Raw genomic sequence first — 25,745 nt, forward strand, 5'->3', positions numbered from 1 at the left:
TTTTAAAGGACTGGCTTGTAGTAAATTTGACTTTTTACAAGTTTTGCAAAGAGGGTTAGCCACGTTGTATGGCTAATCGCTCGTATATGTAAGATTCTATTTTAGAATCACTCGTAAAAACATGTTTAGTCCATTTTTAATACGAGATTATAATGGACTGTGCGCAGCCAGTCATTCTTGCCAACCTTTGTAAATTTATATTTACAAGTATTTGTTCATTATGTGTGTTGTTTTGCTGTATTACAAGTATTACTTTTCCACCCGAGCAGAAATGTTCGAACAGGTCATGGTCAAGGCAAGTGACCAAGGACCTAAAGCTCCTCGATCACTTGGGGGGCATATAAGGCACATCGATAGCAAAGCATACCATGAGGTATGTAAACACATGAACAAAATGAGTGAAAGCATGCTAAGGTACTTAGAGTATTTTTCAAAATTTATATTTTGTTAAATCAAGCCAAAGTACTATGCTAAGTTCGGTCATGCGGACAGATGTTATAGTAGATGAAAATATTATAACATTATAAAGCAGTCTTTTACACCGCAAGCGTCACTGCTTGGATGTAACTGTTCAAATAAAAGGAAAAGCTTGCTGCCCATGCAGCAAATTCAAAAAAGATATTGTCTTTACATCACGACCCGTGGGTCGTGTAATCAAAAGAAAGAAAAAATAATAAAAGCTCAAGAGGCATTAGGAGTAGGAGGGTCTTTATCAGCATTCTGATTGGTCGCATCCTCGAAAACTCCTTCTTCCTCTGCGCCAGCGATGCTTGGGGAAGCAGGGATCCTTGCTCTTGTCTCCTCTTCAACCAGTTAAGCAGTGCAGCGGGCCAGCTCAGCATTTCTAACATCTTCTGAAAGATAACCGAAGTTGGCGCCCTGATTGTTTTTCCAGAAGTTGTAAAAACACCGGAGCGTCGCGTTCTTGTACCTTTCCAAATCTTTGGCATTGGAAAGCTTCAGCTGCTCTACTTGGCTCTCAAGAGTAGCGATGGCCTCGCCCTTGGACTTGAGCTCCTCGCCCAGTCTCTTGCATTCGCGATATTGGACTCGGCTGGACTCGTGATACTCCTCCCTCTGCTTCCTCATAACTGCCTTTGAAGCTTCAGCCTCTGACAACTTTGTCACCGCAGCATCCCTCTGCCGAATGACCGCCTCCAACTCCTTCACATGCCTGGCCTCTGCAGCCGAAAGGTCCTCGGCTGCTTTCACCTGGTACCTCTCGACAGCCTTCGCCCGAGCTTGGTCGATGGTAGCTTGGGCACGGGTGCGGGCAGTAGTTGCAGTCAGCAAAGCCTGTGGACAAAGGATAAAGTTAGAACCTGTCGCAAAGAATAAAAGACTAAGGCCAAAGAGATAAGAAGCACTTACGCTGGCCATTTCATTTAGGGCCCTGTTCAGAATTTGATCGACCCCCATAGTCTCTGCCTCAGCCATCGCCTCCTTGAAACGGTCGTACTTCACGATGTGTGCAAGGCGGTCCTTGGCCGCTCAAAGAGCGCGGTTCGAGAGTTTGGCCCCGAGGGCTTCGTCCAGCTGAGTCTGTTCCTTGGCAGCTGCAGGTTGAGGAGTCGTCGTCGCAGGCGGAGCTTCCTTTTCAGCAGAAGCCGAAGGCTGAGCAGGAGTTTGCCCAGTTGGCACGTCCTTGGAAGGATCTTCTGTTCGACCCTTCTTGGCAGGAGGTCCCTGGCTTGTTTCGCCATTGTGTCTCCTGGACGACTTCCGCCGGACCAGAGGAACTTCTACTTCCTCCTCAGCCTGGTATAAGTCAAAAACGTTGGGAGTGGCCATATCTGCATACAAGTAAACACATACAAATGATAAGATAAGGGCAGATAAAAACTCTCGATAAAACAGAAAAGGGGTCACAAAGTTAATACCCGAGCTACGACTACTGGTCGCTAAACTATTGACTCTATTAGTCACACACTCACTATCTGGCATGAAGAAGTCTGGCCCTAGATTTGGGGTATATGTAAAGTTGCCCTCCCCGTCAAACAAGTGACAGGGAATTGGCAAGCTATTTAAAAGCAAAATTACTGTACCGTTTTCATCGGAGGATTCCCCCAAGTCCACAATCGGCTCTTTTGCCTTTTGTTTCCCCTTGCCTTTGGGAGCAGAAGGCCCTTCTGCAGAAGGATTGCCTGTGGGTTCCCTGATTGTAACCCCCATCAGCCTCCTTCGTGGAGGGGACGCAGGAGGTTGCTGCTCGGGAACCCCCTCGGCAGTGGCATCGGCTACCATGGGTCCTATTGTTTCATGGCGAGGAGCCAGGAGGCCAGACAGCCTCAAATTTTCATCAGTAACCAGGGACTTGACGCTTTTTTCCGCGTCTGTCATCCTGGCCAGTGCATTGGACCTCAACACCATATCTGGTGTTGGGGTCGGACGTAACCATGGGCCTGAAAGACAAAGAGTATTTTAAGAAAAATGAAGGAAAAATCGCTGATGAAAGGTATCGACCAGTAAAAGCAGCACTTACCTCCTCGAGCGAAGGCCAGGTTGTTGTTGGTTATGTTCGGAGTGAGGTACTCCTTGCTGTACTGCCCCACGTTGGATATGTGTGTGGTGTCACTCAGGAATGTCTGGTTTGTCTCCTGGTGACAAAGATGGAAGAAGCCCGTCCCATACTGTTGAGGGTTGGACTTGAGGTCAAAAAGATAATTGACCTCATGGGGGGTAGGTTCTGGCCATTTTTTAAGTTTGTACAGGATATAGAGTGCGGCTAGCATTCTATATCCATTTGGAGTGATCTGGAAGGGGGCGACATCGAAATAATTAGCTACCCCCTGATAAAAAGGATGAAGAGGGAGGATAGCCCCCGCCTCTATGTGGTACCGAGACCAAGCACTGTACACACCTCCGGGGAGGTTAGCCCTTTGGTCTGCAGCAGGAATTTTGAGAGTAACCGCTGTGAGGGGATACTTCCTAAGGTAGTTAGCAAGCATCCTGGGAGTCACTAGGCTGGTCGGGGAGAAATACCACTCGACATCAGGCAGATTCTGATGGCGAGAACGGGCTCTAGTTTGGATGTTAGGGTCAGGAGTAGGATTTTCTCAGCCACTGGTCGAAGGAACCCTGGCCTGTGAATTAGGCTGGGCAGGAGGGTTCGGACTATCGGTGGATTCAGGTCTTTTCTTGCCTAAGGATTTGGAACGAGCCATTTGAGGAGGAGAAAGACGAGGTCTGGAGGAAGATTGTGAAAAGGGAATCTCGTGAATTCGGTCGGTCGGCTGTTCTTCGCCTTGGAGCAGCTGGGCGAGAAGATCGTCGTCGATGGGCCGTTCACCTCCCCACAAATCTGGCATCAAATTCTGCAAACAGAAGAATGGGGAGGTGAGGATAGAGAATTTTTAAAGGCTTTTTAGAATAACGCTGATCGAGTATAAAAGTCAAGCTTTTATACAGCAGCATTCTAACAAAAAGCTAAATTTTTCCACACGAATAGTTTGAGAAACGGATCAAAGGGTGAAAGCAAAAAGTTTTTTCAAAAAAGCTTTTTCAACTCTCCTTAGGGTGGGAAAAACCTATTTTTCGACTGGCCTAAAAATCAAATTTTTACTTCGGTTTTACGTCCTAAAAGTACGATCCCAACTATCAAACTAAACTCGTAACTCTTTTCACCCACAAGACATTCTACTGACAAACATCTCAAACCAGAAGAAGATGAACTCAAACAGTCAACATATAGAAGCATGCATTACGAAAATTTGAAGTACAAGGATTCAAAAACTTACCAAAAAGAAGATCGTGGAGATTGGTAAAGGGTCTTCGGAAATCGAGGAACTCTCTGGCCGAGTATTGAAAGCTCAGAAGAATGGTCTCCAGGAGAAGATGGAAGCTCTGGTTTTAGGGTTTCTGGAATGAGTTATAGCGTGCATAAAAAGAAAAAGAAAACTTTGGAGATGTTATATAAGTTTGTCGGTGGCATTAAAAAGGTGTAATCATCAATTTCCCTTTTTCTAAGTATGGGGAAGCGAGATAGTCGTCGAATTATTACTGGGGAACCGAAAAGTCATGATTAGACAGGAGTAGGTTGTTTTTTCCAAGAACACACGAAGGGTTCTGACACGTATGGCGGGGTCACCGAAGGGTCGTTCGCTCAAAAGTTTATTTATTGCTCATAATAAATAAACTTGGGGGGCAAATGTTATCCAAAAAATTGGCATTGATGATGTGGCAAGTGATCATATGCTTTCTAATCAACGCTACGACATCCTGAGCTTCGGGTCCAAGAAATTGCCTCTCTCCTACCTCGTCCCAATGTAACGATGATCGACATATTCTTCCATAAAGTAACTCATAGGGTGCCATCCCGATTGTTGACTGGTAGCTATGGTTGTAGGTGAATTCTATCAGCGGCAAATACTTACTCCATGATCTTCCGAAATCAAGTACACAAGCGCGCAACATATCCTCTAAAATTTGTATGGTACGCTCGGACTGACCATCGATCCGAGGATGAAATTTCATACTAAGACTTAACTTGGTACCCATAGCTTGCTTCAAGCTTCTCCAAAATCTCGATGTAAACACCGATCATCTATTGGATACTATGGTCTTAGGGATTCCATGCAGTCTTACTATTTCTCGGACATAAACGTCTGCATATTGATCTGCTGTGTATGTAGTCTTGACAGGCAGGAAGTGAGCTAACTTGGTTAGTCTTTTTACTACTACCCAAGCCGAGTCATGCTGCTTATCTGTTCGTGGTAGTCCTGTCACAAAATCCATGGCTATGTCTTCCCATTTCCATCCTGGAATACTAAGCGGTTGCAATAAGCCTGCAGGCCGCTGATGTTAGCTTTTACTTGCTGGCATACTAAGCATTTAGACACATACTATGCTACATATTTCTTCATTCCTGGCCACCAATACAACGTCTTAAGGTCGTGAGTCATCCTTGTCAACCCGGGGTGAACTGAGTATGGGGTATTGTGTGTTTCTTCTAAAATCTTCATCTTAATCCCTTGATTATTCGACACGCATACCCGATCCTTATATCTCAAGAACCTCTGCCCTGATATCAAGAAATATGTGGCCTTGCCTTCTTTAACTGCAGCTATGTGAGATACTAATGTGTCATCACGCCCTTACATGATCCGTATCATATATCTTCTAGCAGACTTGACTGGATGAACAAGTTAGCCAGTTGACCAATGACTACTTCTATTCCGGCATTGATCAGCTCTTGCTCTAGTGGATTTTCTATTCCAGCTAATGCTGCTAGACTTCCATATCTCTTCCTACTTAGTGCATCACCAACTACCTTTTCCTTTCCCGGGCGGTATAGGATTTCGCAGTCATAATCCTTCACTAGTTCTAACCAACTGCGCTGCCTAATGTTGAGCTCCTTTTGTGTGAAGAAATACTTTAAGCTTTTGTGGTCCGTATAAATCTCACACCATTCTCCATAAAGATAATGATGCCATATTTTCAATGTGAAGACCACCGCTGCCAACTCCATATCGTGCGTAGGATAGCGTTGCACGTACTCCTACAGCTACCTTGAGGCGTAGGCTATTACCTTGTCATTCTGCATCAACACACAACCTAAACCTTGCTTCGACGCATCACAGTAGACTACGAACTTGTCGTTGGGTGTTGGTACACAAAGTACTGGTGTTGAGCATATCTTATCCTTAAGCAACTAGAATCTCTCTTCGCACTTATATGTCCTATTGAACCTCTGTTGTTTCTGGGTCAGGTTGGTAAGTGGAGTGGCTATCTTAGAAAATCCCTCTACAAACCTCTGATAATATCTTGCTAGCCCCAAAAAACTTCTAACCTCTGATGCATTCTTAGGTCTTGGCCAATCCTTCACAACCTCTACCTAAGTTGGGTCTACTACAACTCCATCCTTGGATACTATGTGGCCGAGGAATGCTACTTGCGAAAGCCAAAATTCACACTTCTTAAACTTGGCGTAAAGTTGACGCTCTTTCAGTCGCAACATGGTCATCCTTAAATGTTCCTCATCCTCGACTTCGTCCTTAGAGTACACCAAAATATTGTCGATGAACACTACGACTAATTTGTTCAAGTAATCCTTGAAGACCCTATTCATTATCCATAAATGCGGCTGGAGCGTTGGTAAGACCAAAAGACATAACTAGAAACTCATAATGTCCATAACGAGTTCTAAAAGTTGTCTTGGGAATATCCTCTTCCCGTACTTTGAGCTGGTGATACCCGGACCGTAGATCAATCTTTGAAAGCACAGTCTCTCCTCGAAGTTGATCAAACAAGTCTTCAATTCAGGGTAGCGGGTACTTATTCTTAATCATCACCTTATTCAGCTTGCGTTAATCGATACACATCCGCATGCTTCTGTCGTTCTTCTTCACAAATAGAACTGGTGCTCCTCATGGCGAATGACTTGGTCTAATGAAACCCAAGTGTAAGAGTTCTTGTAGTTGTGTCATTAAGTCCTTGAGTTCAGTAGGTTCCATTCAGTATGGTGCCTTTGAGATAGGCTCGGTGCTCGGTACTAGTTTGATTGTGAAGTCAGTTTCCCGAGGTGGCAGCAACCCTGGCAAGTCATCAGGAAATACTTTTGGGAGTTCCTTTATAATGCGAATGTCTCCAACCTTTAGTGGTGTTTCCTTTACCACATCCATGACGCTGGCTAAGAATGCGTGACATCCTTTTTCTATCATCCTCTAAGCTTTGAGAGATGAAATAAGCGGCGTACGTAGTCCTGAAACTTTTCCCATAAAGCATTGTCTCTGACCGTTAGGATTCTCGAACGTCACTTGCTTACGTCTGCAGTCGATGGTTGCGCCATGCCTTGCTAGCCAAGCCATTCCCAGTATTATGTCAAAGTCTTTGTTTTCTAGTTCTATCAAGTCTCCTTCTAGTTCTACGTCCTCAATTTTGATCGGTACGCCTCGTACTATCCGTGATGATAGAACTACTTCACCCGAAGGAAATTCTGTCACAAACCTAGTTCAAAATCTTTCACAAGGTTTGACTAATTTCTCTATCATTCCTAACGAGATATAAAACTGTGTGGCTCCTGAATTAAATAATACTGAACATACATTATTGACGATAGGAATTTGACCTGTGACCACTTTATCAATAGCTTCAGCTTCTCCCTGGGTCAAGGCAAAGACTCTGGCAGGAACCATCTTGTTGTCCCTTTTCTCCTCTTTCTTGAGTTGGGGACATCATTTCTTTCAGTAACCTTCCTGACCACAATTGTAGCATCCCTTGGTGTTTGCACGACACTCACCAGGATGTTTCTTTTGGCACTTAGAGCACTGCGGGTATTCTACATAACCCGACCTACTACCTCCATTGTTTGTCTGTGCTCTTTTATCGTTGTCAGACTGTTTATTGTCAGGATGCCTTCTCTTCTAACCATTATTATTGATAGGCTAATGGTTGTTGTGGTGGTTGTTCAAACCATTCTGAGGTTGGCTCTACTGTTTAGGCTCAGACTTACTGGCCTCCTCCTTACTACATTCGCTTGAAGTGTTTCTACGTCTATAGCCATTTCTAGAGCATCGGCATAAGTAGTAGTTCCAGGGTTTGCTAGCTTAACCTCTAGCTCAATCTTTGGTCTAAGTCCTCTTACAAACTTGGTAACCCTCACAAAATTGGTTGGGACCAGATTTGGAGCAAACTTGGCTAGTTGATCAAACTGTCAAGCATACTTTGCTACCGATAAGTTACCCTGTTTCAGATTGGTGAACTCCTCAACCCTTGTAGCGATGACTGCCGAGTTGTAGTACTTCTTGTGGAACAATTCCACAAATCTTGTCCATGTCATTGTGGCGACGTCATGAGTCTGCTGAACTAGGTCCCATCATATTCTAGCATATTTATTTAAAAGAGACGAAACGTATGATATGTGATCCGCATTGTTGAGGTTCATGTGCGCTAGGATCGGCTCTACATTTCAGAGCCATTCTTCCACCTCGAAAGGGTCCCTTGTCCCTTCAAAGTTTGGAGTATGTTGCTTACGAAACCGCTTGTAGATTGGCTCCATGTACTGAGCTGGGTAAGGCGCATAGTTCGCTATTGGCCATCCCTCATAAGGGCCTACTTATTGGGGTGCTTGAGCCATTTGATGAGGCTGCGGTTGCGGCTGAGGCTGAGTCTGAGTCTGTGGCTGCGGTTGGGCCTGCTGTCACTGTTGCAGTAGCAATTCCTCCACTTGTTGTCGTAGCTTGATAATTTTTGTAGTGTTGTCAACTGGCGGCGGCGGTTCACTTCTGTTAGCAGCAGTATTGGTATCATGCACTCCCCTTCTATGAACTTGAGGGGCTTCATTAGTCTTATGGGCGGCGCTAGAGGCATTGGCGTTTGTGCGTGCAAACCTTCTAAGTGACATTTTCAGAAGAGTTCTAACAGTCGAGAAAAACATGTTAGAGCTTACCCTATTAGGCTCTAAGACAAAACTTAATCTAATCAAACATAACTCTGACCTATTAATTATGATTTCTTATGAAAAATTATGTAAGCCTTCTTTATAATTAGGGTGTGTTTCTATACTTAGAAAAATAAGCCATCTTTATTATTTTCTAATTCTGTTTCCAATCATTCTATATGACTTAATTCTCAGGCTCGAAACTCGCCGTTGCTCCAAAGTTAACCATATTGAGGGAGGGTTAGGATCAGTAAAATTGTTCCCACTACTATGGCCCCCTAACTCTCAATATAGAACCTAGTCCATTGATTTGTATCCACCCTCACCGAACTTGGTCATTATTTATTAAATATATTATTTATTATGATTGTAAAAGAAAATCAAACTCATACATGTCATTAAAAAAAATAACAATAATATTCATTAGGAAAAATATTTTCACTAAATATAATCATAAATACAAAGATAATAAATAAACTAATCTAAAAATCAGGATCTTCTACATCTGACCCTTCATCTAAGATATCATCATCTATCTCCTCATAATCATCATTATCTTGAGTCTCAAAATTTCCTCGGGGAAGATTCGTAAAGATTCTATGTTTTTGCTCATTAGTGAATTGGAATTCCATCTTAGAGGTGAACCTAAGTATGAGAAAATAATATCTCATAGCTACTGGTAAATCATCTTCATCATCTATAGTCTCCCATATTTCTTCTAAAGTTGAAATTACAGAAGGATAATCTTTAAAAAGCCTAATTACTAAAACATATTGCTCCGTAGCTCTCATCATGATTTGCTTAGTAGTTTGGAAGTGAACTATCTCCTTGTGGTATAAGAGTAATCTCCGAGTGATTCTTTCTAACACTCCTACTGTATTCCTTGGCTCTCTAATCATTTTTAATGCCTTAATGGCTCGGATATCCTCATAGGTCAAGGCTCCATCCATTCTTAACTGAAAACATAAGGACTAAAATGTTAGCTAATAACATAAACATAATAACTATAACAAAAACACTTACATTGGCGGTTAGATTCGGAGCTTGAGCGTGTGTATCAAGGAGAACTTCATGCAAATGAACCGTTTCTCTGATACTAACTGTAATGACCCAACTATTTCTAAGACCTTCGACCATTAAAACTACTAGACATAGCTACTATTTTGTGAAACATACATAAGAAATAACATAACTTTATTAAAAACCCCAAAATAAATATTGCGCAAAATACAAAATAAAATATAAAATACGGTATGGGTACCCATTATTTAATACATAAAAACATAAAACATAACTTAAATCAATTGTTTAAAGACTGAGTGCAGAATTACAAAAGAAACATAATTCAAAAGACTAAAAATAATGTCATCCTCGATCGACACATAGTCCATTGAGTCCATTCATCCTTAACACACAAGCCAAGCTACCAAAAATCTTTCCGCCTTCCATAATCATTTTCCTATATCAAGCTAAAAATAAAGGAGTGAGCCCAATGCCCAACAAGGAAAATCTACTAACACATAAATCATAATTCATAAGACTAAATCATAAACATATACTATAAAATATATGACTATAAAAATATATATCATATAGGACTACAATATTAATGGTCATTAACTCATTAACATTGCATGTGATAAACCATCTAGGTCCTCTGTCTACTAATCAAGGTATGTTAGATCACATGGTAGTATATGATAACCCATCTTGGTCCTTTACTAGTCAAGGTAGGGTATATCATAACTCTAAACCATGATAATGATAAATAATCTTGGGGTTTGCTATCTAAACAACTATAAGCCCCAAGCGACATAAAAGATTGGGTGTTGCTATCTAAGCAACTATAAGCCCCAAATGACTACAAGACATGTTTATACATATATATACATATCATAACATAAAACATACAATAACATAAACGTATCATAACATAAACATATAAGCACATAAAATCTGTCCTATTTTCCTTACCAAAAGATGGGATATTTGGGAACAAGAACGAGATTAGAACACTCGTAAAATCCAATAGTAAGAATGGTGAGTATCTCTAAAGAATAAAGATGAAATGAGAACTAAACTATCAAGAAGAAACTTACCAACAAGAACCTTAAGTTTCAAGAAACTTAAATACCTAATCAAGAATCATAAACAAAATTTAGGATCTGAATAAAAGAAAACTAAAGAACTGAACTTAGGGATAAGAATACCTTGAATGATCTTATGAATTGATCTGAACCTCGATACCGAAGTCTCACTATATCTCACTTCCCAAGTGTTTAGAAAAGCTTAGAATGATAAAGTTTTTAATCCAAAACCCAAGTGTATCTCTCTATAGTAACACTAGCAACTTGGAGGCTCTAAATAATTGCTTGAAAAATGAAGAAAATGACTGAGTACAAGGTCTTATTTATAGAGTTTAAGGAGTGAAACTAACCCCTTTTAATTTGAATAAATAAATGAATATAAAATGAAAAATATTTGAATTTTCGTTCAACAGACACCCAGAACTCGGTCAAAATCGTTCAAAGGCAGGTCCAAGTGGTTAAGGGTATTTTTAAATTTAAAAATCATCAACATTCAAAAATACATCACCAAGGGTGATATATCGCCTACCCTGGGCGATATATCGGCTTCACCCTGATCCTGAGCCCTGTTCGAACGTTCGTGCAAAGTCGACGTGTTTTCTGTATCTTCTGTAGGCGATATATCAGCCCCTATAGCTGCGATATATCGGCATACGTTGATATATCAAACACGTCTTTGCACTTTTTCAGCATATTTTGAATTGGATAAACAGCTTTGGCTGAGTCTAAACGTGATCCTAACAGTTTGTGGAATGTTTTAGAACTTCTAGATCTTTTTTTTTTTAAATATCCATAAAAAATACTTAGTTCCTTAATAATCATGATTATGACAAGTGTCATGCTCTTAATGGTTCTATCTAAACCTTAGGTTAAAATAAATATATATCTAAGACCAGGAATATTAGTCAAACCTTATATTGTAATTAATATTCTTAAACTATAAGTTAAACTTATACAATCCATAACTGTTGCTATAAGTTTCCAACTAAGTCCCAGCTTGAACCAAAATCCACGGAATCTAACATACTACAAACTAATACTAACTACTACTATTACCTAGCTTGCTAAGTAAATATTCTGGGACACTTCACATTGAGAAAATAAAAAAAAATTAAGAATACATACGTGATTCTTCCATAGCAATAACTGAGATTTGGTAGTGCAATACTAACAAACTAAGTCTTCCTTCCTAGATATCTAAATCAGAAACAAATCAAATAGATCAACCAAAAGACCATCATACAATTATGATGCGACAATATGTATTTATAGAGTTAGGAAAGAAACTTAGCTACATAACCCTAGTTAGAGATGACCTCCTCATCAAAGGCATCAGTCAACTTGAAAACTCACAATTCTGCTTCAAAACTATACTTCACACAAATGCTAAGCCCATTAACTATAGATCACTAATTATATAGGCTAATACAACAAAGAACTATCTAACAACCTATATTTTAATAAAATAATTAAAATGTTAATGTAAGTCCAAATAAAAGTCTTTCATGATTCCGTTCAATTTGAGAGCTTATATATCTCGAATCAGAAAAAATACCTGCCACATTAAGTGTTGTCATGATCCACTCATTTATCAAATGTCACATTGGTAAACATGTTCATCATATAAATATATATATATATATAGACATGTATATGGGCATAAGAAACATACAAGTTTTTGCAGAATTCTTTTTTTCTAATTTTAAGCATGGTTGTATTTATCCAAGTGGACAAGATCTAATGGTCACATGTGATTTGACTTGTTGGAGGATTAATTCTTGATTAATTGAGATTCATCGACGGGATTAATTCCTTTTTCATTTTTTTTTCCTTTCTTGGGTCGATTAAACATAAGAAACAAAAGAATATGAGTCTTAGCCTTTTTTTCAAAAAATAAAGTAAAAAAAATTATAGGCATTAGGTATGCATTTACTTAATTAAATTAATCCTTATATATACTCATCGTATATGCTATATCATTGAACAGTTGATAAAAGAAGACACGTCAAAGGGATCTTTTCGAATGATGTGTGATACCCACCTACCAAATTATGCTGCACTTTGGATGAGTATTCACTACAGAAAGTAAGAGATCTCTATCCGTTTACTTCCAGAAAAAATAAATAATAATAATAATAATAATTAGGATGACTGCTTGATCATGACGCAATACCAGGTTTCCAAAATGCACAAAACTCTCAACAATTTTGGCACTTTTTTTAGTTATTTATCACTAATTATAAGAACCAAGACTATATTAGTAATAACAGAGCAGAAACAAGAGAGAAGAAAACGCCTTTGTATTATTGAAGGAGGGAATGAAGTCCTTATATAAGGGCTGAGTGCACTAAGAGACAATTAGTTATGCTAACAGAGAAGTAGTAACATAACTATGTTTAATATGGAGTGTACAAATTTCTGACATCCATCTTGGGGATAATGGTGGTAAATTGAGTTGAAAATAATGCTTTGGTGAGCACATCAGGGAGATTGTGCTCTGATGAAACATGAATCATTTTCAGGGTGCCATTAGAAACTTTTTCTCTAACTAAATGACAATTGATATCTACATGTTTGGTCCATTCATGGAAGACGAGATTTTCGAAAATATATGTTGCAACATTGTTATCACAATATAGAATGGCAAGAATAGTGTGTTGAATGTGAAAATACTTGAGGATGGCAAGAATGGTTTGCAATTTTTTTTATTTCCATGAAATGAGAGACTTCCTGAGGAAAACACAATAGCCTGAGCTTGATTGTCGAGTGTCCACACAGCTATCCCCAATCGACATCAGCAAATAATTTGAGCTGAAGAGGTTCAGGAGCAACAGCATAGAAAATAGGCCCTGACCAAGTGTTCCTTTGAGATATTCTAAGATCCTATAAGTTGCAGTCAAAGGTGGTTAGTGTACGTTTGAGATATTGTAAGATCCTATAAGCCGCAGTCAAATGCGGTTGGCGTGTTTGTTGAAGAAATTAGCTTAAGCAATTGACAACAAAACTGATGTTCGACCATGTTATGGTAAGATATATTAGTTTGCCAATAAGAATTCTATATATTGTGGGATCTGAATGTAGGGAGTATTTATCTTAACTAAGTTTGAGATTTGGTTCCATTGGTGTAGAAGATGCTTTTGTGCCAAGGTATCCAAAATCTTGAAGAATTTAAAGTGTGAAGAGTCATTGAGAGACTGAAATGCCTAGTGCTGACCTGCCTACTTCAAGTCCAAGAAAAAAACATAAGAGACCAAGGTCCTTTAATTTAAATTTATTATCAAGAGTTTTGATAAAAGTAGTTAAAGTCGGGTCATTATTACTAGCAAGGATTATATCATGGACATAAATAAGAAGGGCAAGGAATACAACAAATGTATGCCGAATGAAGAGTTAGTGCTCTGATGGAGATTGTGTGAATCCTTGTTGTAACGACCCAAAATCACTAATAAGGCTTAAGGGCCTTGATTAGCGTGCCGGGAGGGCATAATTGGTATATGTGTGATTAAATTTTTAAATGCATGATCATGTTGTATGCATGATTAATATGATCATATGGATATATTATATGCATGGTTATGGGTATATTTGTAATTTTGGGCCTGTTGAGGGCATCAATGTGATTATATGTGATAAATTGTTGAGACTGCATTATTATGTGGATATATTAGCAGCATATAGCTCTAGACGGTCCTAGTGAGCGGATTGGCGAAATAATCAATGCGGGGTTCAATACCTGGCTCGGGGAAGCCTGGGAGTATTTTTGGGAATTTAGTGGATATCTTTGGAATTATTGGATATTGAATAAATAAATGGTAATTAAATAGATGATGAGATTAATTGGTAAATATTAGGAACATTCGAGGAATGAGCGGGAACTAGGGGAAAATGACCACTTTACCTCTAGGGACAACTTGAAGGTTAGTAAACTTAGAAGGAGCAAAAAGGTTTTTTGCCTAGACATTAGAGATATGCTTAAGTATTAGAAGTTAGGTGAAGCTTTAGGAAATATCTCAAACCTTCTCCTTCGGCCCTCACGATTTTACTCTCTCTCACTCTCTTATTGAGCTTGAAGCTATGTAAGGAAAAAGGGGCGGAAGCTTAGGCTTGAAGTTGGATGCTTTGAAGGAAATTGGAGGTGATTAAGTTAGGAATTAAAGCCCAAACGTGGGAGGATTCAACCATTGTTAAGGTAAGCTCTAGTCTTTTAATTTGTTGAAGAATTTAGTTCAATAGGGTGGAATTGAGCTGAGTAGTCTTGAAGCTTAGAACATGCATAATTCTGGGTTCTTGGGTGTAAATTGAGTGATGAATCGCGAATGATTTAGGATAGAAACTTCAGTCTGTTATGTGGTGATGTTATGTTGAAATATGGATTTATGGTCCAAACATGTAGTTAACTTGATTGTGGATAGGGAGGCTTGTTTAGGTGAAATTCTAGGGAATATTGGCTGGGAGAAGCATTTGAAAAACCCAGAGTATCTGGGCTCGAAGGGGCGCACCGCGAGCCAGCCTTGGGGCACCGCGGCGCGTGTATCCATTTGGCCCTGTGAGATGGGGCCGCGCCGCGACCCAGTAAGCCAAGTCGTGGCCCGCCTCCCCTTTGGCTTGGGTCCTTGCTCTTTGATTTTGGGGCAAGTCGCGACCCACTAAGCCAGGTCGTGACCCTCCTTGGGATTTTAGCCTTAGAATGGTCTCTAGAATTGGTAAGGCACGGGGGTTCGAACTTAGGCGCCCGGGACAATTTCTACTACCCGGTTTAGAAGAAATTAAGGTCCCAGAGGCTAGTTTCTGTCTCCTAAGTATTTATTTAGATTGGAAGTTAACAATTAACCATTGGACACTGTGACTAGGTTTATCGCCAAGGCTCGTGGCTGAGGATCGTGCTCAGGACCATTCCATTATCTCCTTTCGGAATTAAAAGTAAGAAAACTACACCCTTGTGTGGCTATGTTGGGACTGAGATTCCTTGTATTTGAATACACATGTTGTATAATTATGATAATGCTATGTGAACATGAAATGAATGGCCTAAGAGAGTCAGGGCTAATGATTTGCGCTCAGGTCGCGGCTCGACCACTGTGAGTCGGGGTCAGCTAGATAAACACTGGACTCGACCTAAGCAAGCTAAAGTCCATGGATTAAATAGAGGGTGCGGCCTAAGGGCATTTACCCTGAGTATTGTATGTTGATTGGAATGAATTGTTGAATATAAATGTAAACTTTTGTTAGCTTAATGCTATGGCTTGTTAGCCGGAGTCTGGTGAATTAATTGATTATCATCATTGATTATGTATTATTGCTATGGTTTTCTTACTGGGCCTTGGCTCACGGGTGCTACGTGGTGTAGGTAAAGGCAAGGGTAAGCTGGTCCAACCATGAGTTAGAGAGCTCTTGGGGTGAGGTTTACATTGTCAGCTAGTCGTTCACCACGATTGAGGGAAAGTACAGGGACAAAAGCCTAAAACATGTATTTTGCAATTATAGTAGCCTTTGGATTGTATATAACTTTTGAGAGTTGTGAATTTATCTTTTAAACCTTATTTTTGGGATCCCATGTTCCAAACATTTATTTTAATGAAAATTAACCGTTTATAATCAAAATATTTTAACCTTAACCTGATTATGACTTTAGGATCACGTTTTACTTAAATGACTTGATTAGCAAGTCTTGCACTATTTTAAATACATAATGTAACGGTCTTAGTTATCCAAGGCGTTACACTTGTTGTATGAAAGTGGTGCTCAATTTTGCATACCACTGTCTAGAGGCTTGTTTTAAGCCATATAGACTCTTTTTAAGCATACAAACTATATTAGTAGGCAAATCGCCTCTGTATTTTTAACCTTGAGGTAATTTCATGTAAACATCCTCATTTAATTCACCATGGAGAAATGCATTATTGATATTTAATTGATTCAAATTCCATTGTTTTATTGCAGAAAAAGCCAAGAGAGTTTTTAAATTGCTGAACTTAGCAACAAGGGCATAAATATAAAAAAAAATCTATACCTTCTTGTTGGGTATAGCCCTTTGCCATAAGACGAGCTTTATATTAGTCTACGACACCATTTGGTTTGTATTTGATCTTATAGAACCATTTATTACCTATAACATGTTGATCAGGTGGAAGAGAAGTGACTATTCCCGTTTGATCTTCCTCCAAGGCATTGAGCTCATCATGCATGGTTTGCTGCCATTCTAGATGGCAGTAACCGTGAGAAAACTTGTTAGGTTCAGTAATTTTGTGAGCAACAAGAACAACAGCTCGAAATGGTGATGATAACTTGTCCTAAGACAAATAGTTAGTAGTGGGATGAGCTGTAGAACTAGAAACTTAAGTTAAGTCACAAATATAATCTTTGAGAAATGATGGTTTTTGACGAATTCTGCCATTTTGTTTGTGGACAGTACCTTGTGATTGCTGAATATTCAAATCATTATCTGTAGGAAGAGTAAGATTGTTAGTAGGTTACACGGAAGATTTGTAAAAGATTTCAAATGATTCATGGATTGTTTGGCCTTAAAAATGATAGATATATTCATAAAAAATAGTATCCCTAGAATAGAAAACCTGGTCTATTTGCAAATCCAACAAATAGTAAGCTTTCATATTTTTCAGGATACCCTATGAAAACACATGCTCTAGAAAGGGGTAAGAATTCATGTCTTTTGTTATCCAAAGTTGAAGCATAAGAAAGACAACCAAAATTGCAAAGATAATCATAAGAGGGTTGTTTGTTGGGAATAACTTGAAAAGATGTTTTTTTTTTTTCAAAAAGACAGGAGTTCGATTAAGTAAATAAACATTTGTCATAACTAAATAACACAAATGGGATAGAGGTAAAGAAGATTGAACAGCTAAAGCACGTGCTACATTGAAGATGTGCCGATGTTTTCTTTCAACTATTGAATTTTGGTGTGGTCTATCAACACATGAGTGGTAATGTATCACTCCTTTTCTAGCATAAAATGGAGTAAGAGAAAGTTCTTTAGCATTGTCAGTTCGTACAGATTTAATATTTTTTTTGTATTGAGTATTGATAAATGTAATTTTTTTGGATAATGGTAGGTGCATCAAATTTGGATTTGAGCATGTAAATCCAAGTGTACCTAGATTTATCATCTAGTAGAGTAAAAAAATATTTACATACTTCTATGCTTAAAAGGTGAAATTGAACCCAAATATCCATGTTAATTAAATTAAAAACAAGAGGATCATAATTATTGTTAGATATACAAGGATGCTTGCACCGCTTTGCAAGATGAAAAACTGGACAATGAAAAGTAGAGGAACTATCAATAGGACAATGACATTGTTTATTGATCTTGTTGGATATGAACAAGGAGGGATGACTAAGGCGATTGTGCGAATGGTTTTTAATGCATGTAGTGTTACAAGAATTGACAGAATTAATATAGCTGTGAGAGGAAGTTCCTTGTTTGAGATAGTATAGGTTGCCTTGTTTTTTAATAATCCCAGGTTTTGAAGTCAGTGAAGTTCCCTATAGGAAGCAAGAATCAGATGTAAAAGTCATGGATACATCAGAATCTTTTAGGGAAGAACTAACATATATAAGGTTAAATTGAAATTTTGGCACAAAGAGAACATTATGGAGAGTAATGTTAGAGTTTAAGTGGACAACGCCTATTTGTTCAATTTGGACAGTAGTGCCATTTGGAAGAGATACATTTTTATCATTAGTATGTTGATTAATTGAAAAAAAAAAACAATTTTGATTGAAACATACATGATGGGTGGTACCACTGTCTATAATCCAATGATTGATAGAGAAAGGAAAAAATTACTAGAAAAATTTGTAGAAACTGGTGTATTCGGAGTGGAGGGAGGTCCATCTTTTTGTAGCTGCTCACTCAAGAAAGATATGAGTTGTTGGAACTGAGTTTGGAAGTATGTAGAATCACTTGTTGCGCTCGACACCTGTAGAGATAGAGGAGAAGTGGCTTGTTGAGAGTCACGTGATTTTCGCCCATTTAAAGTGGTGGAATTATCACTAGGAGTCTTGCGATTACCATAACCTGGGGGAAACCCAAGAATAAAATAGCACTTGTCTTTTAAATGTCCTGGTTTTTGACAGTGAGAACAAGCTGGGCACATTTTCTTGTTCCGGGAAAGATGATTGTTGTTATACGGGGCGACACCCATGAGAGTAGGGTGAGAATTATGGGAAGAACGTAGTTTTATTTGACGTTCTTCTTTTACAATCATGGAAAAAACTTTTGACAAGGAGGGAGAGGGGTCAATCAACAATGATTGAGCACAAACTGAATGGAAAGACTCGTTATGACCAGTTAGAAATTGCACTACATGTTCATGATTATGAAAATCAAGATTGCTGACAGAGGTTGCTCATGTTCAAGGAGTCCTTGGACGAATTTCATTGATTGCATCCCAGGTGCTTTTAACTTTCTAGAAATAAGCAGTAACAAAATAATCACCTTGATGCAGTGCGATGAATGTTTCACGAAGCTCAAACAAGCATGGCCCATTTCCTTGATCAAATCGAATGTTTAATTCAGACCACGTGGCAGCGGCGGTGTCAAAAAACATTATACTAGTTTCGATGTCAGGAGACACTGAGTGTAGTATCCACAACATCACCATCTGGTTGCATCGAAGCCAAGAAGAGAGAAGTGGATCATTTCGGGCGGATTGAGGTAGAGATCCATTGATGAAAGCTTGTTTGTTCTTTGCCCCGATTGAGATCTTGAAATCTGCCTCCATTGTTGAAAATTTGTCAGTGAGTACGGGTGAAACAAGAACAAGCCCTGGATGATCTCTAGTGCCGAAGAAGTAAGGATTAGCGTCATCTTGGGCAGGTCAATCGTAGGAGACCGGGGGGGGGGGGGGGGGGGGGGTGAGTTTCACTTTTTGCATTGGTTCTTGGCAGTAGACGCGATTCTCTCCAATTGGTCGTGGTGGATGTAGTTCACCGGGGTCGATTGGTCTTTGCGGTGTTCACTGGAGCCGACTGGTCTGTGTGGTGAAGAAGCATCAGTAACTAGAGATGTATTGAGCAGAGCGTTTGGGATCATAGCAGTACTTCGGGTGCGTGGTCGAGCCATTATCTTCAATCTTGAATTCAATTTTTGTCTGATACCATTTTAGTAATAACAGAGGAGAAACAAGAGAGAAGAAAATGCCTTTGTATTATTGAAACTCAGTATGTACAAAGGAGGGAATGAAGTCCTTAAATAAGGGCCGAGTACATTAACAGACAATTAGTTATGGTAATAGACAATTAGTTTCACTAATTGTCAAGTAGTAACATAACTATGTTTAATAGACTAAAATCTAACATAATAACAAAACAGGCACATTCTACGATTATCACTTTCTTAATGTAGACACTTGCATCCAATATTAGTGATATTTCTAATTAATTTACTTACTTTATTCGATCAATTAATGATGGCCTTAGTTTGCTTTTGTATGTTGAACAAGTTACATGTTATTTTTGGTCCTTGTATATCCAAACTACAAAAAAAAATGGACAAATTCATCACACCTATCTCAGCAGGATCAAGATAGCCCGTTGAAATAGATGCAAAAATGATTAAAAAAAATTAAAAAATAAAACTATATCTCAGCAACCCTTAGGTGTCTGCCGAGATCGCCTAGCGAACTAGGCATTAAAATGCCTAATACGCACCCAAATTTCCCTCCTCTTTTATTTTCTTCTCCCATTTCAGCCCCCTCTCATCCCAACATGTAAATTTAAAATTTTATTTTTAGTAATTACCAAATTAATTAAAACATATGAATTAATTAAAGTGCGGAATGTTAATTAAATGTTGAAACAAATTTTAGTTCTGTCAGGACAGAATCCGAACTTGTTACGATAGAAACTGAACACAATAAAAAAACAGTGCAAAAACAATAAAGAACACAACAAATTTTCACAAGGTTCAAAAACTCTTTCGCATAACCTACTCTTTGGGGCAACACCCAAAAAATAAAATCAATTAATAAAGAATTACAAGTACAAAATATTAACTTAAACAAAACAAGACTCCTTCTTGAGATTTTTCGCAACATTGTTGTACTTCTCTTCACTAATCTGATCTTGATTGAAACGCTCAACCACTTGAACTCCTTTCAATGGCCAGTGAGTGCTTGCATCCTCCCGACGCAAGGCTTGTAAAATTCATCTCCCGAAGACTTATAAAAGTTGTGTTCAAATTACAATGTGTATTCACTCATGAACGTGGTAAAAACTCACCACAAAAACTAAACACTGATTTTTCTACAAGATCACGTGAATACTATGATCTTGAATACAAATAAGGAACTCTTACAAATATTACAATACACTCACAAATTATGCACCAATGAGTTCACTTTTTCTCAATACCATAGAGACCTATTTATAGAGTCCATTTCGTGCTCATAAAGGCTGAGAAAGAATCTCCTAATAAAAGCAAGAATATTTGAAGATATTATTGATTGATGAAGAATTTCCTCTTTTAGAAGATTAAGATATGACAGATACGATTTTGGTGGGGACAGCTAATACCTGTATCAAATCAAATTTCTCAAGTTAGAAATAATGATTATTTACATCAAAGATTCAGTTTCTTGAATTTCTATAATGGAAAAACAAAAATTATCTTTTAAATAAATTGATAATTCTATCAAATATGTCAATTTTAGGATTTACAAAACTCCATTTTTTGGGGTCTAAATTCATGTTTTCGACTCTATTTCATCACAATTTTCATTAAACATTTAGAGGAGCTTGGGAAATTGCTATTAGTAAGTGTTTAGTTTTTGTCCTAATTTCTAAGATATTTTAGTTTGAAAAAAGTGATTGAAAATTGACAAATGTGGGTTGTTATTTCTATGATTTAGGTTCATATTGTTGTGGGCATTCATACAAGACTAGAGGATCTTGGGAAATAAACCATATAAATATTTAAAATGACAAAATATTTTTCCCCCTAGCTATAGACTTGTAGATTATTTCCCCCTAATTTTTTTTGCCGGCCAAAAATACTCTCTGAACTATAGCACTAGTAGGCTTTTGCCCATTCCATCCCAAAAAGTAATGGTTTGATGACGTGGCTGTTGAAAAATATTAAAAAAATATTTTTGATTAATTAAATAGTTTGAAATTAGAAAAATAAATAAAAATCATTTTAACTTATAAAAATTAATAACAACTTATTTTTAAATTTGTTAAATTATATTAAAACAAATCAATAAAAAAATAAATAAACATAAATAATTGTTGTTGTTTGTGTTTTTTACCACCTGACAACTCCTCGGGGAAGCCCAGTACGGTCAAGTCGTGGATCTCTTAAAGTGAGGCCACGCCTTGAGGTCGGCCCTCGAGGCAAGTATATCTCCAAGTGAGGTCACGTCTCGAGCCAATCTTCAAGTCATGGATGTCTCCAAGTGGGGCCACGCTCCGAGGTGTGTCCTCCAGGCGAAGATGCCTCCATGTGAGGCCACATCCCAAGAGGATCTCTTCCCTTGCCCATCTCTCAGCTCTGAGATTCTGGTCCTCAGATCTGGAGTAGATGCCAGGTGTCAGTCACTACGGGTACGGGCCACCGGAAGATCATTTGACAACTTTTGGTGAGCCTCGATTAGTGGTGTCGAGTTCGTACCCTCAACAATTATCATTTTCCACAATGTCGTCTGACATGGGCAAATGTGCTGTGCACTGTGACAATCAGAGGTATGTTTCCCATAAAGTTGGTAAGAGACTTTCTACAATGGGTCCCGTCCAATCCGCCTAGGTCGTAGTCTCTATTTAGTTAAGCCATTTTTTGTATTAGTTCATCATTAAAACCCAAGAATCGGGGAACTTTTATTAATGATGGATGATTAACATTAATGATCTCAACCTCTATAAATAGGGCTGGGATGTCTCCCTGTAAAGGGTTTGAATTTTTAGAGAAAGAAACACTGTAACTCAGTGCAATATAAATGATGCATGAGAACAACCATTGAAGCTTGCTCAAACAAGCTTTAAGCTCCCTAAATACCAGAGACTTGTGGACTAGGGCTCTTTTGTAGCCCAAACCACGTAAAAGCCTTGTGTTCTTTTACATTATTTTCTTTAAACTTTCAAATTAGGTTGATAGCAAGAAAGACAGTCAACATTTTGTTACTTTCATTGAGAGCCTGAAGAAAGCTTGAAGAACATAGTCATGGTGACCACTTGGAGAAACGCACCAGACGATGCAACTCTTCCAGTCGGAGTTGAGGGAGGAGAAACCATTTGTCCACCACTGCAAGACTTCCTTAAGATGGTGGAAGACTACGAAAAAAATGTCGAATACGACGACATGGACGATGGAGGTGACGATGACTATTATGAAGAGAAACACCCTCAGCCCATGGATACGGGGGAGATGCCAGAAGTTGTGGCGCTCCGCGACCAGGTGGCCACTCAACAGTAGAAATAAGACACCTAGAAGGGTAATATCGCTGCCCTACAGGAGATGGTTAACACCTTGAGGGATACTCTGACAGCCCAAGGACTATGAGTGGACCCTCCTGGAAAAGTAGATTTGGGTCAGATGCAACAGGAGTGGTTTCTGATGGGTCTTCTTCAGATTCAGTCTCCTCCTCCACATTTTCATGAGGATCTTCAGGAATTGGCTTGGACAAGGTAGGGTCCAACTCAGGCAGTGAGTCTTCCATTTCAAGAGAAACATCCTCTGATGAGGTGCAAGGAGGTGATTGATTTTTTCCTTCAGTTTTAATTTGGATAAAGGAGATGAATCAAAGATGGAGCTAGTACCTTTTGTTAGAGCCACTTTGGTCTTTTTGAATCTCTTTGATCCAACGGCTTTGGATGTGCATTTTCCCTTTGCTTTGGGTGACAACACATCAGGGGATAATGATGATTCAGAGTTATGTTCAAACGGAGCAGACACGGCTTCAGTGGAGACTGATTGTGTACGACTTGTAGTCAAGGAAATTTTGGATTTTACTAGACCTTTAGATGAGGCGAGTAAAACCGCCGAGGCTTGGTTTTTATGAGCATCAAAGTTATGAAAGGTAACTCCTTTACTTGTAGCCCCAATCAAGGTAAATCCTATAGGACTCGGAAGAGCAAGAACCTTCTTTCTTGCTGTGGTTTTGGGTCAACGACCTGTAGGAGGTGAGATTGATGCTGGAACAGGCGGAGTAGCAGAGGGAACTGTCTCCTTCTAAGACTTCACAAATTTGGAGGTAGAACCACGACCTCTAGTCTTCATGGCTGCTAGGAGAGAAACAAATGAAACACACAAAGAACAAAACCCTAAACAATTTGGTTACATGTGAGAGAGAAGAACAAGAAAACACTTAGAATGAAACAACCAGAGTGAATCCGAATATATAGAGTATTCAGTGCACAAATGAGGCAAGTTCGAAAATGGGTAACCAAAAATGGGTAACCGAATTTAATGTGATAAATGCCAAAATATCTCCTGTTTAAAAAAATTCTTTCACACCTCAAAATTGGAAACTTTTTGCATGATTTTGAATATAATGAGATAAAAGAAATAAATTGCATCAATTAGTTTTTCAAACTTGATTTTTTTAAGTACACGATCAAAGTTCATATATATATATTTTTTTATTTGAGAAAAATTGTCAAAAATAAAATGTAAATTGTCATACCATATGTCCTGTATATTCCAAGTCCTGTTCAAGAGAAACAAGATAACCACTTTGTTTACGAATTAGGAAAATGAGTTATAATTAAAATACTAAGTGACCATAATTTGAAAAAGAATATACCAATCAAAAAATATTTTAATCAATTCATTATATCTATGAGTCTTACAACATTCTTACACAATCTAGTCAATAGGCATATGTGTGTGCATGTGTAATCAATTTGGCGTTTCTTTTTGGCCTTTTAAAGCTAGGGTCATTGCCCATATTTGGCAATCGTAGCCTTTTTCAAATTGTAACCATAATGGAGTCTATAACTCTTATACTGATGGTAGCCCTTTACATTGGTAGAGTATCCTCCAATATAATTTCTAATTACCTGGTACCAACTTACTTAGTGTCGGCTTTCACACAATAATATAGGTATCTCTTTTCCAGGATGAATGTAACGCCCTACTTCCTTAGAGCCGTTACTAAGTGAGTTTTTAAGACAAAACAGTGTGCAATGAACTCGCTAACCGAGGTTTTTGAAACAAAAGTGTGACTAATTAAAAGTTAAGGCTGTAATCTTTGAAAATGCATCGTTTCATCAAAACTTCTATTATTAAACAGTTGGGATCCCAAAATAAGGTTTGAAAACTAATTACATCTTGAAATAAGGTTACAGTTGAGAAATTATAAAATTATAGATTATTATAGCCATTTTCGAATAAACCCCCAACCAAAGCAGTCGGGCAGGCCAAACATGTACACGTCGCTTCACGCTCTCCGTACTCATGGTTGGTTGACTCAGTCATTGCCCTTACCTGCAACACAGAGCACCCGTGAGCCGAAGCCCAGCAAGAAAACTCATGCAGGACATAACATATGCATTTATACAATTTATCATAACAGATAATCCACATATAAACAAGTCAACCATTAGACTAAGCAAACACGGCCATGCCGCCCCAGAGGCCTTACCAAAGCCCTGGGGTATCGGTTCTCACTGCGAGGATAACTCATGTATCCCTTGGGTCCCACCCTGAATATAGCATAATACATGTATCCACCGGGCCCCGCCCTGATTATAGCATCCCATGTGCTAGGTGTTACTTTCGGCCCATGGCCGCCCCGGCCTACGCCGTACTCGGCCCACGGCCGCCCCGGCTTACGCCGTACTCGGCCCTTGCCGCTCATTTCATCATAATCACACATATAGTACGTTCGAAATAATCATTCACACACATCACGGTTCATTTAAGGTTAAACATTTACACATAATACAATCCGGGGCCATGCCCTAAAATCACACAGTGGGGCCATGCCCTATTCTCGGGTGTTATAGTTTTCTTACCTGCATTCCGAGCCTCCTGATGCACTAAAGCCACGAGCACGGTCCTCAAGCACGAGCCTCACCAAAAACCTAGTCACAACACACAAGAAACATCCCTCATTACTAATCAACCCAAAACCACTTCCCGGGACCAATCCCGCACTCTCGGGACTCCCAAATCCCTAAAACAATTCATCGGAAACATCCCCCGAACCCCCGAAGCAAAAGCTGAAAAAATGCAAATTTCCAACCCCTGAAAATGGCCTAGCGCCGCGGCACTCCCCTCAAGGGCCGCGGCGCCCAGCGAGATGCCCCTCTCTTGATGAAAC

The 25,745-nt window shown here is 39.0% G+C and overlaps 1 protein-coding gene across 1 annotated transcript; it reads right to left on the reverse strand.

The window, feature by feature from the left end:
• Window positions 1-16,393: 16,393 nt before the first annotated feature.
• Window positions 16,394-20,137, reverse strand: LOC133782292 (uncharacterized). The gene is made up of 2 exons (XM_062221542.1): window positions 18,923-20,137; window positions 16,394-16,906 (listed from the first exon to the last, which is right to left on the reverse strand). Exons 1-2 carry the CDS (start codon window positions 19,206-19,208, stop codon window positions 16,800-16,802), a joined length of 393 nt encoding a protein of 130 aa, XP_062077526.1. The 5' UTR covers window positions 19,209-20,137; the 3' UTR covers window positions 16,394-16,799.
• Window positions 20,138-25,745: the final 5,608 nt, after the last annotated feature.

This window comes from Humulus lupulus, chromosome 6 (assembly GCF_963169125.1).
Source record: "Humulus lupulus chromosome 6, drHumLupu1.1, whole genome shotgun sequence".
Taxonomy (NCBI): Eukaryota; Viridiplantae; Streptophyta; class Magnoliopsida; order Rosales; family Cannabaceae; genus Humulus; species Humulus lupulus.

What these genes read in the sequence shown, in the direction of transcription:
- LOC133782292 (XM_062221542.1), bottom strand. Translation starts at nt 19,208, where the DNA reads ATGGAGGCAGATTTCAAGATCTCAATCGGGGCAAAGAACAAACAAGCT. An exon ending in ATTCATCGCACTGCATCAAG is followed by an intron (nt 16,907 to 18,922) that starts GTGATTATTTTG and finishes CTCTTCCTACAG; the next exon opens with ATAATGATTTGAATATTCAG.